Consider the following 14,556-nt stretch of genomic DNA (forward strand, 5'->3'; position numbering starts at 1 on the left):
TCAGCTCTTTGCTCAGTTGGCCAAAGCATTGGAGCTTCAACTTCAGCATCAGTCCTTTCAATGAATATTCAGGGTTGATTTCCTTTAGGATTGACTGGTTGGGTCTCCTTGCAGCCCAAGGGACTCTTGAGTCTTCATCAGCGCCACAATTCAAAAGCATCAATTTTTTCGTGCTCAACCTTCTTTATGGTCCAGCTCTCACATCCATACATGACTACTGGAAGAACTGTAGCTTTGACTATATGAACCTTTGTTGGCAACATGATATCTCTGCTTTTTAATACACTGTCTATATTAATCATAACTTTACTTCCAAGGAGCAAGCATCTTTTCATTTCATGGCTGCAGTCACTGTGCACAGTAATTTTGAAGCCCAAGAAAATAAAATCTGTCACTGTTTCCACTTTATCCCCATCTATTTGCCATAAAGTGATGGGGCCGGATGCCGTGAACTTAATTTTTGAAATGTTGAATTTCAAGCCAACTTTTTCACTGTCCTCTTTCACCCTCATCAAGAGGCTCTTTAGTTCCTCTTCACTTTCTACTATTACAGTGGTATCATCTGCATATCTGAGGTTATTGATATTTCTCCCAGTAATCTTGATTCCAGCTTGTGGGAGATAATGGCTCCATATACTCAGGAAAAGCAAATGATGTTATCTCTGAATAATTAACATATTTATTCAGCTTAGGAAATAAAGCATTACACTGGAGGTTTTAGCTATCCCTCTAATGAATTAAACTATCTGATTATTCAACTCCTAAGATATATGTTCTTGACTGCAGAAAAGCTCTAAAAGTATACCTATACCCTTTAAGGTAGTTTCACTCTGGTCAGGATCAGTCATTCCAACCTCGGTTGGTTGTCAGTCACTACCAACCCTGGCTTACTGTCACTCCCTCTCTTCATCTCTTCTACTCATTTAGTCCTTGGCATATGCAACATTTCATAATTTATTTTTTGTTTAAAGAACACATACATCATTTGAAAAACTGCACAAGATGGAAGTTGTGAATTAAGTTTTATTGGGGTCAAAATCAGGATGATAGCCTGGGAAACAACATTTCAGATAGCTCTGAGAAATTGCTCCAAAGAGAGAGGGAAGATAGTATTATTTATAATTTTAGGGAAGAGGGGTGTGTGTGGTCAGAAGCTTACGGAGGTTTTGACAGAGGGTTGCTGCTAGTCACAAGGAGCTGATGTCATTGTTAGACATTTTAGTGCTTTTCTAGGGATGAGAAGATGCAACAATTGGGCTCATAAGATCTTCTCCTGAAGATATCTAGCTATCTGAAGACCAGTTCTGCCAGTTTTTTCCCAGAGCATAGAGTCATCTCCACCCTGGACTCCTTTCAGTGTGTATTGAAAGTCTACAGTGACTAGTAACCTAATGCTTATAGAGGCAGATGACAAGTGCCAATTTTTAGTTAGTGCACAGACCAATGAAAGTTGTGGTAGAATGTAAAGAGTTGAGCTTAGCAAATAAACAGACCAAGTTTAATTTTGTCTGTAAGTAAATGAACTCTTCTAAACTTTAACTTCTTCATTTAGAAAATGAAAGGAAGTTGAAACAGCCAGTATGTTTGGGCTAGGAGTGTGTGCATGTGTGCCAAGTCACTTCGGTCATGTCTGACTCTTCATGACCTGATGGGCCAAGGCTCACCTGTCCATCTCATGGGATTCTCCAGCCAACATTAAATGCCCTCCTCCAGGGGATCTTCCCAACCCAGGGATGGAACCCATGTCTCTTGTGTCTCCTACGCTGGCTGGTGGGCTCTTTACCGCTGGTGCCACCTGGTTACATAAAAGGAAACTATGACTCAGTGGTTTAAACATTAAGGAATTTATTACCTCATACAACAAGAAGTCCAAAAGCAGAGTGATTGACAGTTGATTAAATCCGGAATTGTTGGTGTCATGAGACCCAGATGCTTTCCATCTTTTTGCTCCTCTTACAGTTTCAATACGGCTGGGCACCCTGGGCATTGCCTCCTAAGAAATAAGCTCCATGTGTGGCCCAGGGACATCTCTGTCTTGTGGCCCTTTGTGTGAGTGAGGTTCCCCATACCCCACCCTTTATTCCCTATTGGATGCAGACCAGAGTTACACCATATAGCAATGACCTACAAATAGCTTTAGCAGGGGCCACAGAACGATTGTGACTGGCTGAGAAGAGTTAAGATTTACCCCAGACCTGGGAAGGAGACCCTAAAGCTTATCAGAACCTAAACAGGCTATTCTGTTGGCAAGGAAAGAGAAAGAAATGACAACCATGAGTGTGATAGTGAGGTGAGGGTTTGGATTCCCTGACACATAAGAACGTTCTCCTTTCTTTTTACACACTTACCTCCCTGCCTAAATGGAAAGGGTAAGGAAGATGTCTTGTGTCATTTTTGTATCCTAAGCCATCAGTATTTGCCTCCCATGGAGAATGTTTGAGAATGTGCATAGACCCTAGTGGTGAGGCTCCTATAATCAATCAGGCACATGCCTAAAGTTGTTTTCCCACTTGCCTAAGCCATCCCATGGCAATTGGATCTATTTCAAAAGAGCTTTATGGTGCATGGTGATAAACCATAATGGAAAAGAATTTTTAAAAGTATATACACACACAGTGTGTGTGTGTGTGTGTGTGTGTGTATAACTGAATCACTTTGCTGTACCATTAACATAGCATGATAAATCAATTATGCTTCAATTTAAGTATAAGTTGGCAGATAGATAATATGGAAGAGAGAGATCAGATCAAACCAATGGTCCTAGAGATGGTCAGGATGAACAACACATCCTCTGTATTTTGAATAGTTTTCTCAGTTGTAGCTATTGGTTTCACAGAATTTAAAGCAAGGAGAAATGGTCCCATCTCCATTTTTTGAAGGAGACAGTGTTTATTGAAGAAAGCCACTGAATTAACAAATGCATCACATTCTATAACCTTCTCTCCCTGAGGTTGAAGAGAAGACAATAAATAATAGTAAATATAAATATAGGTAATCAATCATCATAGTCCACAAGATGAGAAATTTCTCAGAAGACTGTGTTAATGGAGGAATTGTCATTTTCAATTTTCTGGTCTCTTCCATCTATGGATGCCTTGGATAATCTGAGACAAAGCTCAAGTGAATGGAACCAGCTGCCTGAAATGCAGTCAAGTAAGAAGTTGCAGAGCTATGACTCTGGGCGGTATTATAAATTAATCTGAGATAGAGTTTCAGCTCCAAGGTTCAATCATGGGCTTGGAATGTACTCCAAAATGTGTTCACGGCCAGGCAGAGATGATGTCAGATACTAGTTTCAGAAATAACAAGGGTTGAGTGACTCATGGCATATTATTAATCCCAGCCCACAGCAATCCCCTGGCCCCAGAGGTCTATTTATTGGATCTAGTCAAATGAAAATATAATGAGTGGATGGAATATAACAATGAGGAGCTAGAAATTTTAGAGAAGAACAATAAACCAGCTTTGAGGCTTTAAGCAGAAATGGAGTAGTGGAGAATATCAGTAATAATTCATATATTTGGAAAAAAGCTCCATAAATGAAGGAAAACACAGAGAACCAAATATGCATTCCAAGCAATAAGACAATTATGGATAAATGTATGGTTTTTAATGCCTTTTTTGAGAGATTTCCATTTCTAATACAGATTGTTCATTTTGAGAATGAACCAAATTACTGTAGAGAAATTTGGGGAGTCTTAGATATTGAACAGGAAACACCACACAGACACACACACTCACACACAAGCAAACACATATACACTCCCCCCCTTCCCTTTCTTTGTTTTGATTTGTTTTTCTTTTCAGAATCTTTCCATCTCACAAACTCAACTCCTTGCCTTACCATGTCTTTCAAAATATTAACTGATCAACGTTCAAGAAGTATATCAAATCCCTTCTATTTGAATGATAAAAAATATATATGCAGCAAGAAAATCCAAAAAAAAACTGTTTTGGAAACATTTTGAATCTTTTATGACAAACACCCTGCTGTGGGTTAAGTAATATATACCTTCAGTGTAAAACCATGCAACTCAGATTGGAATTTGAACCCACAGTCTTTTAACTGAGATCACATACCTGGTCTCAAGACTTAATGAAGTTCCGGTTCTTGATGTCTCATTGTAGAAAGAATTCAATGAAAGACAAAGCGATAGGTAAGAAGTGGACTTATTTAGAGAGAATTACACTCCACAGACAGAGTGTAGACCTTCTCAGAAGGCAAGAGCAGCCCTAAAATGTAGTATGGTTAATTTTTATGGGCTGGGTAATTTCATGGGCGAATGAGTGGTAAGATTATCCCAACTATTTGAGAGAAAGGGCAGAGATTTCCAGAAATTGGGCCGCTGCCCAATTTTTTGTCTTTGATGGTTGGCCTTGGATTATATCATGCAAAATGCCAGGCTGGATGAAGCACAAGCTGGAATCAAGATTGTGGAGAGAAATATCAACAACCTCAAATATGCAGATGACAACATGCCTATGGCAGAAAGGGAAAAGGAACTAAAGAGCCTCTTAATGAAAGTGAAAGAAGAGAGTGAAAAACCTGGCTTAAAACTCAACATTCAAAAAAAGAAGATCATGGCATCTGGTCCCATAACTTCATGGCAAATAGATGGGGAAACAATGGAAACAGTGAGAGACTTTATTTTCTTTGGCTCCAGAATTACTGTGGATGTTTACTGCAGCCATGAAATGAAAAGACACTTGCTCCTTGGAAGAAAAGCTATGACAAACCTAGACACATGGACTTCCCTGGTGGTCCAATGGTTAAGAATTGGTCTGCCAATGCAGGGGACATGGGTTTGATCCTTGGTCCAGGAGGATCCCACATGCCATGGAGCAACCAAGCCCCAACTACCGAACTCATTCTCTAGAGCCCATGCTCAGCAACAAGACAACCAATGTGAAGTCTGTGCACCACAACTAGAGAGTAGACCCCTCACCACAACTAAAGAAAGCCAACATACAGCATCAAAGACCCGCACAGCCAAAAAATAAATGAATAAATAAAGCAGAGACATAACTTTTCCAACAAAGGTCTGTATAGTTCAAGCTATTATTTTTCAAGTAGTCATGCAAGGATGTGAAAGTTGGACCATAAATAAGGCTGAATGCCAAAGAATTGATGCTTTTGAACTATGGTGTTGGAGAAGACTCTTTTGAGAGTCCCTTGGACTGCAAGGAGATCCTAAAGTAAATCAATCTTGGATATTCATTGGAAGGACTCATGCTGAAATTCCAATACTTTGACCACCTGATATAAGGAGCTGACTCATAGGAAAAACACTGATGCTGGGAAAGATTGAAGACTGGATGAGAAGGCGACCACAGAGGACAAGATGGTTAGATGGCATCACCAACTGAAGGGACATGGGTTTGAGCAAACTCCGGGAGATGGTGAAGGACAAAGAAACCCGGTGTGCTGCAGTCCATGGGGTCACAAGTAGTCGGACATGACTGAGTGACTGAACAACTACTTGGAGCTGTCATGGTGCCCGTGGGTGTGTCATTTAACTTGTTGATGTGTTACAATGAGTGTACTCTGAGGTCTGAGGTATAGTGGAAGTGGACTTGTTTACCATCTTGGATGTGAACTGGTTCTAATCAGTTTATGTCATGTCCTTGGGCTGTGTCATTCTTCTAAAGGTTGTTTCCTACCAGCAGCTTCCTTACCGAAGTTAGTAACACTTAACAAAACATTAATGAAATTGCACATTATCTAGCAGTATTGGATATAGTCAGTAATATACTTAATATCCTAGGTAGTACACAAGAAAATCTGCTCTACTCTTGAATAGCTGTGCAATTGTCTGCAGAGGCTAGCATTTTTAATGAGTTAACCTGATTAATTATTTGAATTCTTTGCTTCTTTAGCTAAAGTTCAGTTCAGTTCAGTTCAGTCGCTCAGTCGTGTCCAACTCTTTGCGATCCCATGAATCGCAGCACACCAGGCCTCCCTGTCCATCACCAACTCCCAAAGTTTACTCAAACTCATGTACATCGAGTCGGTGATGCCATCCAGCCATCTCATCCTCTGTCGTCCCCTTCTCCTCCTGCCCCCAACCCCTCCCAGCATCAGGGTCTTTTCCAATGAGTCAACTCTTCGCATGAGGTGGCCAAAGTACTGGAGCTTCAGCTTCAGCATCAGTCCTTCCAATGAACACCCAGGACTGATCTCCTTTAGGATGGACTGGTTGGATCTCCTTGCAGTCCAAGGGACTCTCAAGAGTCTTCTCCAACACCACAGTTCAAAAGCATCAATTTTTTGGTGCTCAGCTTTCTTCACAGTCCAACTCTCACATCCATACATGACCACTGGAAAAACCATAGCCTTGACCAGACGGACCTTTGTTGGCAAAGTAATGTCTCTGCTTTTCAATATGCTGTCTAGGTTGGTCATAACTTTCCTTAGCTAAAGTAACCCTCCCTTAAGAATAACATATAAATGACCATCATTTCTCCTTCACTCCCACTCTCCCTTTTTCATTTATGCAGCAAAGACCTTTATTAGAACAAACTTTGAGGTTATTATAAATGGCAAATTAATTATCTAGCATCAGAAACTTTCTAGCTTAATTTGTCAGCATTTCTGCTTTTGCAAATATTTGTGTATTTAAAATGCCCTATTTTTTCCAGTAAAGAAAAGTGATTTTGCAAACCTACTTAATCAGCCTTTCCATGCATTTACTAGGGCTCTAGAGAACCAAAAAATGTCACCCTGTTGCTATGCTGATACTGGATGCTGTGAGATGCATATAAAACTAAAATTAAGCCAATAGGTTTAATCCCATTTTCTCTGTCCTTTGTGTCTCCACTGAGCAGATCTTGTCCATTTCAAAATCATTTTGACAGTTTTCATTGATATATCAGTTTTAAATGACTGCTGAAAAAACGGAGGCTTACAGAATATAACTCACAGGAAATCTTTAATGTGGAAAGCCAAAAACTTCCATTTGTGTGTTGATGGTAGTGGGCTAGTTTCAAAACTTATTATTAATCTTTAAAAAAATTTATCAAGGAAATTTCCTGGCAATCCAATGGTTAGGACTTGGAGCTGTAACTGCCATGAACTGAGTTCAAGGCCTGGTCAGGGAACCAAGATCCTGCAATCTGCAAGGTGCAACCATAAATAAATAAATAATTTATCAAGAAATTACAACCTGCCATTGACTTCTTAAGTGAAACAGAAGTAGTTTGGCCTCTACTCCTGCCCACAGATTTCTCAAGTGCTTGTTGACTACAATTCATATCATTTTACTAGAGAATTTCAGTTCTGCTCCCAAGGGTTTTTAATTTTGGTAAATTTTGTCTATTTTCTTTCTTTGTTATTTGTACTTTTGGTGTCATATCTATGAAACATTGCCTAATCTAAGTCACAATAATTTACCTCTACAGTCTCTGTTTAGAGTTTTATAGTTTTAGCCCATACAGTTAGGAGCCTGATTGATTGTGTGTGTGTGTGTGTGTGTGTGTGTGTGTGTGTGTGTGTGTGTGTGTGTGTGTGTTCTGTATATGATGTAATAGGAACCCAACTTCACTATTTTCCATATGGCAATCCAGCTGTCCTAGCACCACTACTTAAAAAGATGATTTTCTGCAGTGAATTGTTTTAGAACCCTAGATGTCAGTCAGTTTAACATAATTGTGAGGGCTTATCTCTGGAGTCTCAATTTTATTCCATTGACCTATGTGTCTAATCTTATGCCAGTACCACTCTGTCTTGATCACTGGAGTTTGTTGTTAAGTTTGAAGCTGGGAAGTCTTCCAACTTTGTCCTTATTTTTTACAATCATTTTTGCTATTCTGGGTCCTTTAAATTTCCATATGAATTTTGGGATCAATTTGTACAAAAAAGACAGATATGATTTTTATGGGAGTTGAATTTGTAAATCAACTTGAGAAGTAGTGCCACCGTAACAATTTTAAGTCTTCTGCTCCAGGAACATGGGATGTCTTTCCATTTAACTAGATCTTGTTTAATTTTGTTAAACAGTCTCTTATAATTATTAGAGTACAAATTTTACACTTCATTTGCCAAATTTAAGTTTATTTCTACAAAGTTATTTCCATTTTGCAAAGATAATGTTTAGCTACGCTAAGTGTTTGTGCCTTGGACAAAAATGACAGAAGGTTTGACTTGTATAATACAATAGCCTGTTAACAATACTTCTTCATAGAGAGGGTCAGAATGACAAGACTGAGTTTTGAAGTTATAATCCTGATCTTCCACTTACCGGCTTTAGGAACTTAGACAAATAAAATGTTCTATGCCATTTTTATTATCTGAAAATAGGCATTTAATAACAAACAGAGTTACATTAGGCAGATTTTTGTGAAGACTGAATGAATTGAATTATATATATGAATATGAATTGAATATATGAATTGAATTATATATGGTAATATATATAAAGTTCAAAGAATTATAACTGGCACATGGTTAACAGTTAATAAACATGAGTTGCTGTTATTGTTACATATCCTTCTAATCTCTCTTCTCCAAACCACTGCTAGGGGGCCGTATTTCCATTTGGGATTATGTTACTACCTTCTGGTGTGTTGAGACAGAAGAAAGGCTGAGAACTACTCAAGGTCTTGAGCTCTTTGTTTTCCCACTGTTGAAGATCTCTTCTAGGAAACCATCAGTGTGTTCTTCACTTTGTGAGAGTCTGAGGTTCATCTTGTTGACATTTTACAGCTGGCCAGCTGGCTGGGAACTCCTCTGTTGAGATGTATCGCCAAGTGCTCCTGTCTGGTTGTCGCTGCGTGGAGCTGGACTGCTGGAAGGGACGAACTGCAGAAGAGGAGCCAGTCATCACCCATGGGTTCACCATGACCACAGAAATATCCTTCAAGGTAGAGTGAATGAATATTACTAAGAGAAGAAGCTAGTGACACCTGACCCCCTTTTTGGGTAAAACCTGCTTTAGCAGGTTTAGCAGTATAAGGGTCACAGTTAGGTCCATAGGTTTATTTAAAATAATTTAAAGTAATCACATTTGCCATTTCTGAGGCTAAAAACTTAGCAGTTTTTACATGAGTGATTGGCATCAGGTGAACTGATCACCAGAATCTAAGGAAGCTGTCTTACAAAAAGAAATATCAATTTATTTGCCTATTTAGCACATTCTTTGTTTTTTAAATTGTATTTCGTCATTGTGAAATACAACATATATAAAGAATGTGCTGTGGTAAGTCACTTCAGCTATGTCTGACTCTTTGGAACCCCATGGACTATAGCCCACCAGATTTCTCTGTCCATGGGATTCTCCAGGCAAGAATACTGGAGTGGGTTGCCATTTCCTTCTCCACAGGAGTAGCATTGGGAGCAAAAAATTTCCAATACCCAGCTTTTAGCCCTGAAACAGTTGGGATGTGATAAAATGAACATCTATCATTTGAGAGGACAGCAAAAAGAACCAAGATTTTCAAAGGACAACCAGGATTCAGTTTAGACAAATGAATTTCTTGATATTTTACTTGACAGCAAAAAAGAAAAAGTTCAGAAGGAATATTTACACCTTAAAATGTATTTACTATGTTGTGAAATTGACTTTTCATGATTTTTGAAGCTTCAGTTCAGTTCAGTTGCTCAGTTGTGTCCGACTCTTTGCAACCCCATGGACTGCAGCACGCCAAGCTTCCCTGTGTATCACCAACTCCTAGAGCTTGTTTAAACTCATGTCCATTTAGTCGGTGATGCCATCCAACTATCTCATCCTCTGTCGTCCCCTTCTTCCGCCTTCAATCTTTCCCAGCATCAGAGTCTTTTTCAATGAGTCAGTTCTTCACATCAGGTGGCCAAAGTATTCTGAAACTTAGGTTCAGTTCAGTTCAGGTCAGTTCAGTCGCTCAGTCGTGTCCAACTCTTTGCGATCCCATGAATCGCAGCATGCCAGGCCTCCCTGTCCATCACCAACTCCCAAAGTTTACTCAAACTCATGTACATCGAGTCGGTGATGCCATCCAGCCTTCTCATCCTCTGTCGTCCCCTTCTCCTCCTGCCCCCAATCCCTCCCAGCATCAGGGTCTTTTCCAATGAGTCAACTCTTCGCATGAGGTGGCCAAAGTACTGGAGCTTCAGCTTCAGCATCAGTCCTTCCAATGAACACCCAAGACTGATCTCCTCTAGGATGGACTGGTTGGATCTCCTTGCAGTCCAAGGGACTCTCAGGAGTCTTCTCCAACACCACAGTTCAAAAGTATCAATTCTTCAGCACTCAGCTTTCTTCACAGTCCAACTCTCACATCCATACATGACCACTGGAAAAACCATAGCCTTGACCAGACGGACCTTTGTTGGCAAAGTAATGTCTCTGCTTTTTAATATGCTATCTAGATTGGTCATAACTTTCCTTCCAAGGAGTAAGCATCTTTTAATTTCATGGCTGCAGTCACCATCTACAGTGATTTTGGAGCCCCAAAAAATAAAGCCTGACACTGTTCCCACTGTCTCCCCATCTATTTCCCATGAGGTGATGGGACCAGATGCCATGATCTTAGTTTTCTGAATGTTAAGCTTTAAGCCAACTTTTTCACTCTCCTCTTTCATCAAGAGGCTTTTTAGTTCCTCTTCACTTTCTGCCATAAGGGTGGTGTCATCCGCATAGCTGAGGTTATTGATATTTCTCCTGGCAATCTTGATTCCAGCTTGTGCTTCTAGCCCAGCATTTCTCATGATGTACTCTGCATATAAGTTAAACAAGCAGGGTGACAATATACAGCCTTGACGTACTCCTTTTCCTATTTGGAACCAGTCTGTTCTTCCATGTCCACTCCTAACTGTTGCTTCCTGACCTGCATACAGGTTTCTCCAGAGGCAGGTCAGGTGGTCTGGTATTCCCATCTCTTTCAGAATTTTCCACAGTTTATTGTGATCCACACAGTCGAAGGCTTTGGCATAGTCAATAAAGCAGAAACTTAGGTTACTATATAGCAATTACCCACTCCAGCATTCTGGCCTGGAGAATTCCATGGACTGTATAGTCCATGGGGTCGCAAAGAGTCAGACGTGACTGAGTGACTTTCACTTTCACTAAATTTTACAACAGTGTTTAATATGGAAGTGAAGTGAAATGAAGTCGCTCAGTCGTGCCCGACTCTTTGCGACCCCGGGGACTGTAGTCTACCAGGCTCCTCCGTCCATGGGATTCTCCAGGCAACAATAGTGGAGTGGGTTGCCATTTCCTTCTCCAGGGGATCTTCCTGACCCAGGGATTGAACCCAGGTCTGCCACATTGCAGACAGACGCTTTAACCTCTGAGCCACCAGGGAAGCCCCAGTTAATATGGGGTTGACCTTAATTCTGATGAAAATCTTTAGAAGTTTTCTCTGCTCCTGAAGTTGAACACTCTTTTTTTTTTTTTTTTTTTTTTTTTGGTATCTCACTGCTCAGACTTTATTGAGCTGGTGATCAAAGAAAAGCAACAGAAAACTATTCGATTCTATCTCACTGTGGAGCAATGAATTTGGGCGTCAACAGAGCTAAGTTTGAATCTTGTCTTTACTTTTATCAGTTGTGTGTCCTTAGACAAATTATGTTAATTGTTCTGTAAATTAATTTTTCATCTGTAAAACTGATACAATATTACCTTCACCAGGTCATTCATGGGGCGAACACTCAATGTATTTTGGTTTTTCTTTAATGGAAAATCCACGTGTTTTTGTTCCAAAGTGGGGAACACACAACCATTGTGTGGAGTGGATGCAATTTGGGCTCATCCATCTGTTGATGGATGCAGAGGATCATGCAATGGGAGACAGCACATCCAGATGGAACCATTGTGAACTAGGGGATCGATGGACTTATGCACATATCCACTGCCAGGAGGGCCACTCACAGCCCTGCCCACCACCCCCTCATGAGTCCATATGAGAAGCAGTTGTATTTTCTTAAACATTTATAATCCTCAAGGTTGTTAGAGTTCCTTTAGGGGTAAGGGGGACTCTAGGGGGGATATAAACACCAAGCACATTCTAAGGCATATTTATTTCATGGGAAGCTTCTGCTTCTTGCCTCAGCCATCAAGTCAGCTTAGAATGACTCTCCCTGTTCACTCGACCTTACAAGTGGTCCTTCAATCACGTTTGTGATCCCAGAGTCACAGGCTGGTGAGCAACTATTCCTGGGCTCCAGAAGCACTTTTCAACCACATGCACACCCTTGTTGACAGATTTAGAGACTAAAAAACCAAATCTAGCTCAGAATTCTGCTTCCTCTCTCTGCCTACTTCAGTTGAGGGTGAGGTGCGGCCAAAAAAGAGCAGGAAACTCGTCATCCTGGCGGTTGGTTGGCACAGCTCTGCTTCCTGCCATTGTGTGTTTGCAGGATAGATAATTCTGTCAGAGATGTGAGAGAGTGTCTGGTGGTGGTGGTGGGTGGGGCCAGCCTGTTTGTAGAAACAAAGCAGGAATTCTCTGCATCAGGATTAGGACTTGAGGGAGGTGAGTGAAGTGTCTTACATACAAAACTTATGGAGGTGTCTGTTCTCACTGGTGTGTAAATGCAGAGGTGGCATCTGAAATTGAACATCTCTTTAAGTTTTGCACTTAGGCACCTCATCTGCCTCACCCAAGTCCCAGCTGCGCTCTGCCTGGTTATCAGCATGCAGCCTGCTTTTCCAGAACCCACTGTGTGCAGTGACTTTTTCATAAAGGAAGAAGGGAAACGGGGCCCCGGCCCCATGCTCTTTCACCCACAGCGCCCCTGGCCATGACTCCCTGGGCCACAGCTCCATGGGCTCTGTGCCATTCCCTGACCAAGTGAGGCAGGGACACCTCACAGCCTCTGCCTGAGATGGCCTTCCCCCAGTTATCTGCATGGCTCACCTCTTAACTCCTTGAAAGTGTTAGTCACTCAGTCATGTCTGACTCTTTGCGACTCCATGGACTACAGCCTGCCAAGCTCCTCTGTCTTTGGAATTCTCCAGGCAAGGATACTAGAGAGGGTTGCTATTCCCTCCTCCAAGGGATTTTCCTGACCCAGGGATCAAACCTGGGTTTCTTGCATTACAAACAGATTCTTTACCATCTGAGCCACCAGGCAACTCCTTGAAGCCTTTCTCAAATGCCACCTTCTCAAGGAGGCCTCCTGGGACCTATTTAATACTGTGATCAGCCATCACACCCACTCCCACCTTCCTGGTCTGCTCCCCATCACTTTATTTCTTCCATTTACCAAGTGGCACCTTCTAACACTCTGCTTAATTTACTCAATTATTTATTGAGTTCCTTCTTTATTGGCTGTGTGTGTGTGTGTTCACTCAGTCATGTCCAACTCTTTGTGACCCATGGACTGTAGCCCACCAGGCTCCTCTGTCCTTGGAATTTTCCAGGCCAGAATACTGGAGTATGTTGCCATTTCCTTCCCCAGGGAATCCTCCTGCCCCAGGGATTGAACCTGTGTCTCTTATATCACCTGCATGGGCAGGCGGATTTTTTACCATTAGCACCATTAGCTGTGTCCTTCTAATAGCATTGAGCACCATAAAAATAGGGATCTTTGTTTTCTAATCTGTCCCAAGCACTTTAAAAAGAATCTGACAAAGGGCCTTCCCTGGCAGTCCAGTGGTTGAGACTTCACCTTCCAATGCAGGGGGTGTGGATTCGATCCCTGGTTGGATAGCTAAGAGACCACATGCTCATGGCCAAAACACCAAAACATGAATAGAAGCAGTGTTGTAATAAATTCAATAAAGACCTTTAAAATGGTCCATAAAAAAATCTTTTAAAATTTTTTTAAAAAGAACTGGCATATAATAAGTGCTGGTGAAGGGAAGCCTGGCATGCTGCAGTGGGGTCACAGAGAGTTGGACATGACTGAGCAACTGAACAACAATATTTAATTTATTTTTTATTGAAGGTTAATTGCTTTACAGAATTTTGCCACTTTTTCCATCCCTGATGGCTCAGACTGTAAGGAATCTGCTTTCAGAGTGGGAGACCTGGGTTTGATCCCTGGTTTGGGAAGATCCTCTGAAGGGAAAGGCTAACCACTCCAGTATTCTGGCCTGGAGAATCCCATGGACTGAGGAGCTTGGTGGGCTACAGTCCATGAGGTCTCAAAGAATCAGACACAACTGAACAACTAACACTTTGTCACTTTATTTCCATCCCCAAGCAAATAGACAAATTATAGTGGAGACTTCATTTTTAGTCTTTCTTGCCTCTGTTCATCAGGTAGATGAATTTTGTCTTTCTCCGTTTTTGCTGTAAAATTCCATATGTTGATAGGTGGTGAAAAAGTTCTCTCAATGTTTGCCTGTCTGGGCTAGCCTGTATATTTGGGTCTGATTTGCATGGTGTAATTAGACTATATTCTATAGCCACAGTGTGTATTGCAGCAGCACAATAAACCAAGTGCAAAAGTCCATCATTTTTATGTCACACAGTTTATCTGCTTTCAGTCTATGTGATCTGGAAAGCTTTGTGAGGTCTATGATATATCCCCACAGCAAAAGTTCCTATTGGCATTTACCGCCTATTTATTGTTGGGCCAAAATAAAAAGGTGTGTTCTGGGAAAGTGGACATGCTGTAATTCAGCCTCTTTATGG

The 14,556-nt window shown here is 41.1% G+C and overlaps 1 protein-coding gene across 2 annotated transcripts in view; it reads left to right on the plus strand.

Annotated features, from left to right (window-relative positions):
- Positions 1–14,556, plus strand: part of PLCB1 (phospholipase C beta 1) — an 854,892-nt gene that overhangs the window by 645,042 nt on the left and 195,294 nt on the right. For both annotated transcript variants that reach the window (XM_043883527.1, XM_043883528.1), the window contains exon 11: positions 8,702–8,859. In XM_043883527.1, coding sequence (XP_043739462.1) covers positions 8,702–8,859 — 158 coding nt within the window. The remainder of the gene's footprint in view (positions 1–8,701; positions 8,860–14,556) is intronic.

This window comes from Cervus elaphus, chromosome 23 (assembly GCF_910594005.1).
Source record: "Cervus elaphus chromosome 23, mCerEla1.1, whole genome shotgun sequence".
NCBI lineage: Eukaryota > Metazoa > Chordata > Mammalia > Artiodactyla > Cervidae > Cervus > Cervus elaphus.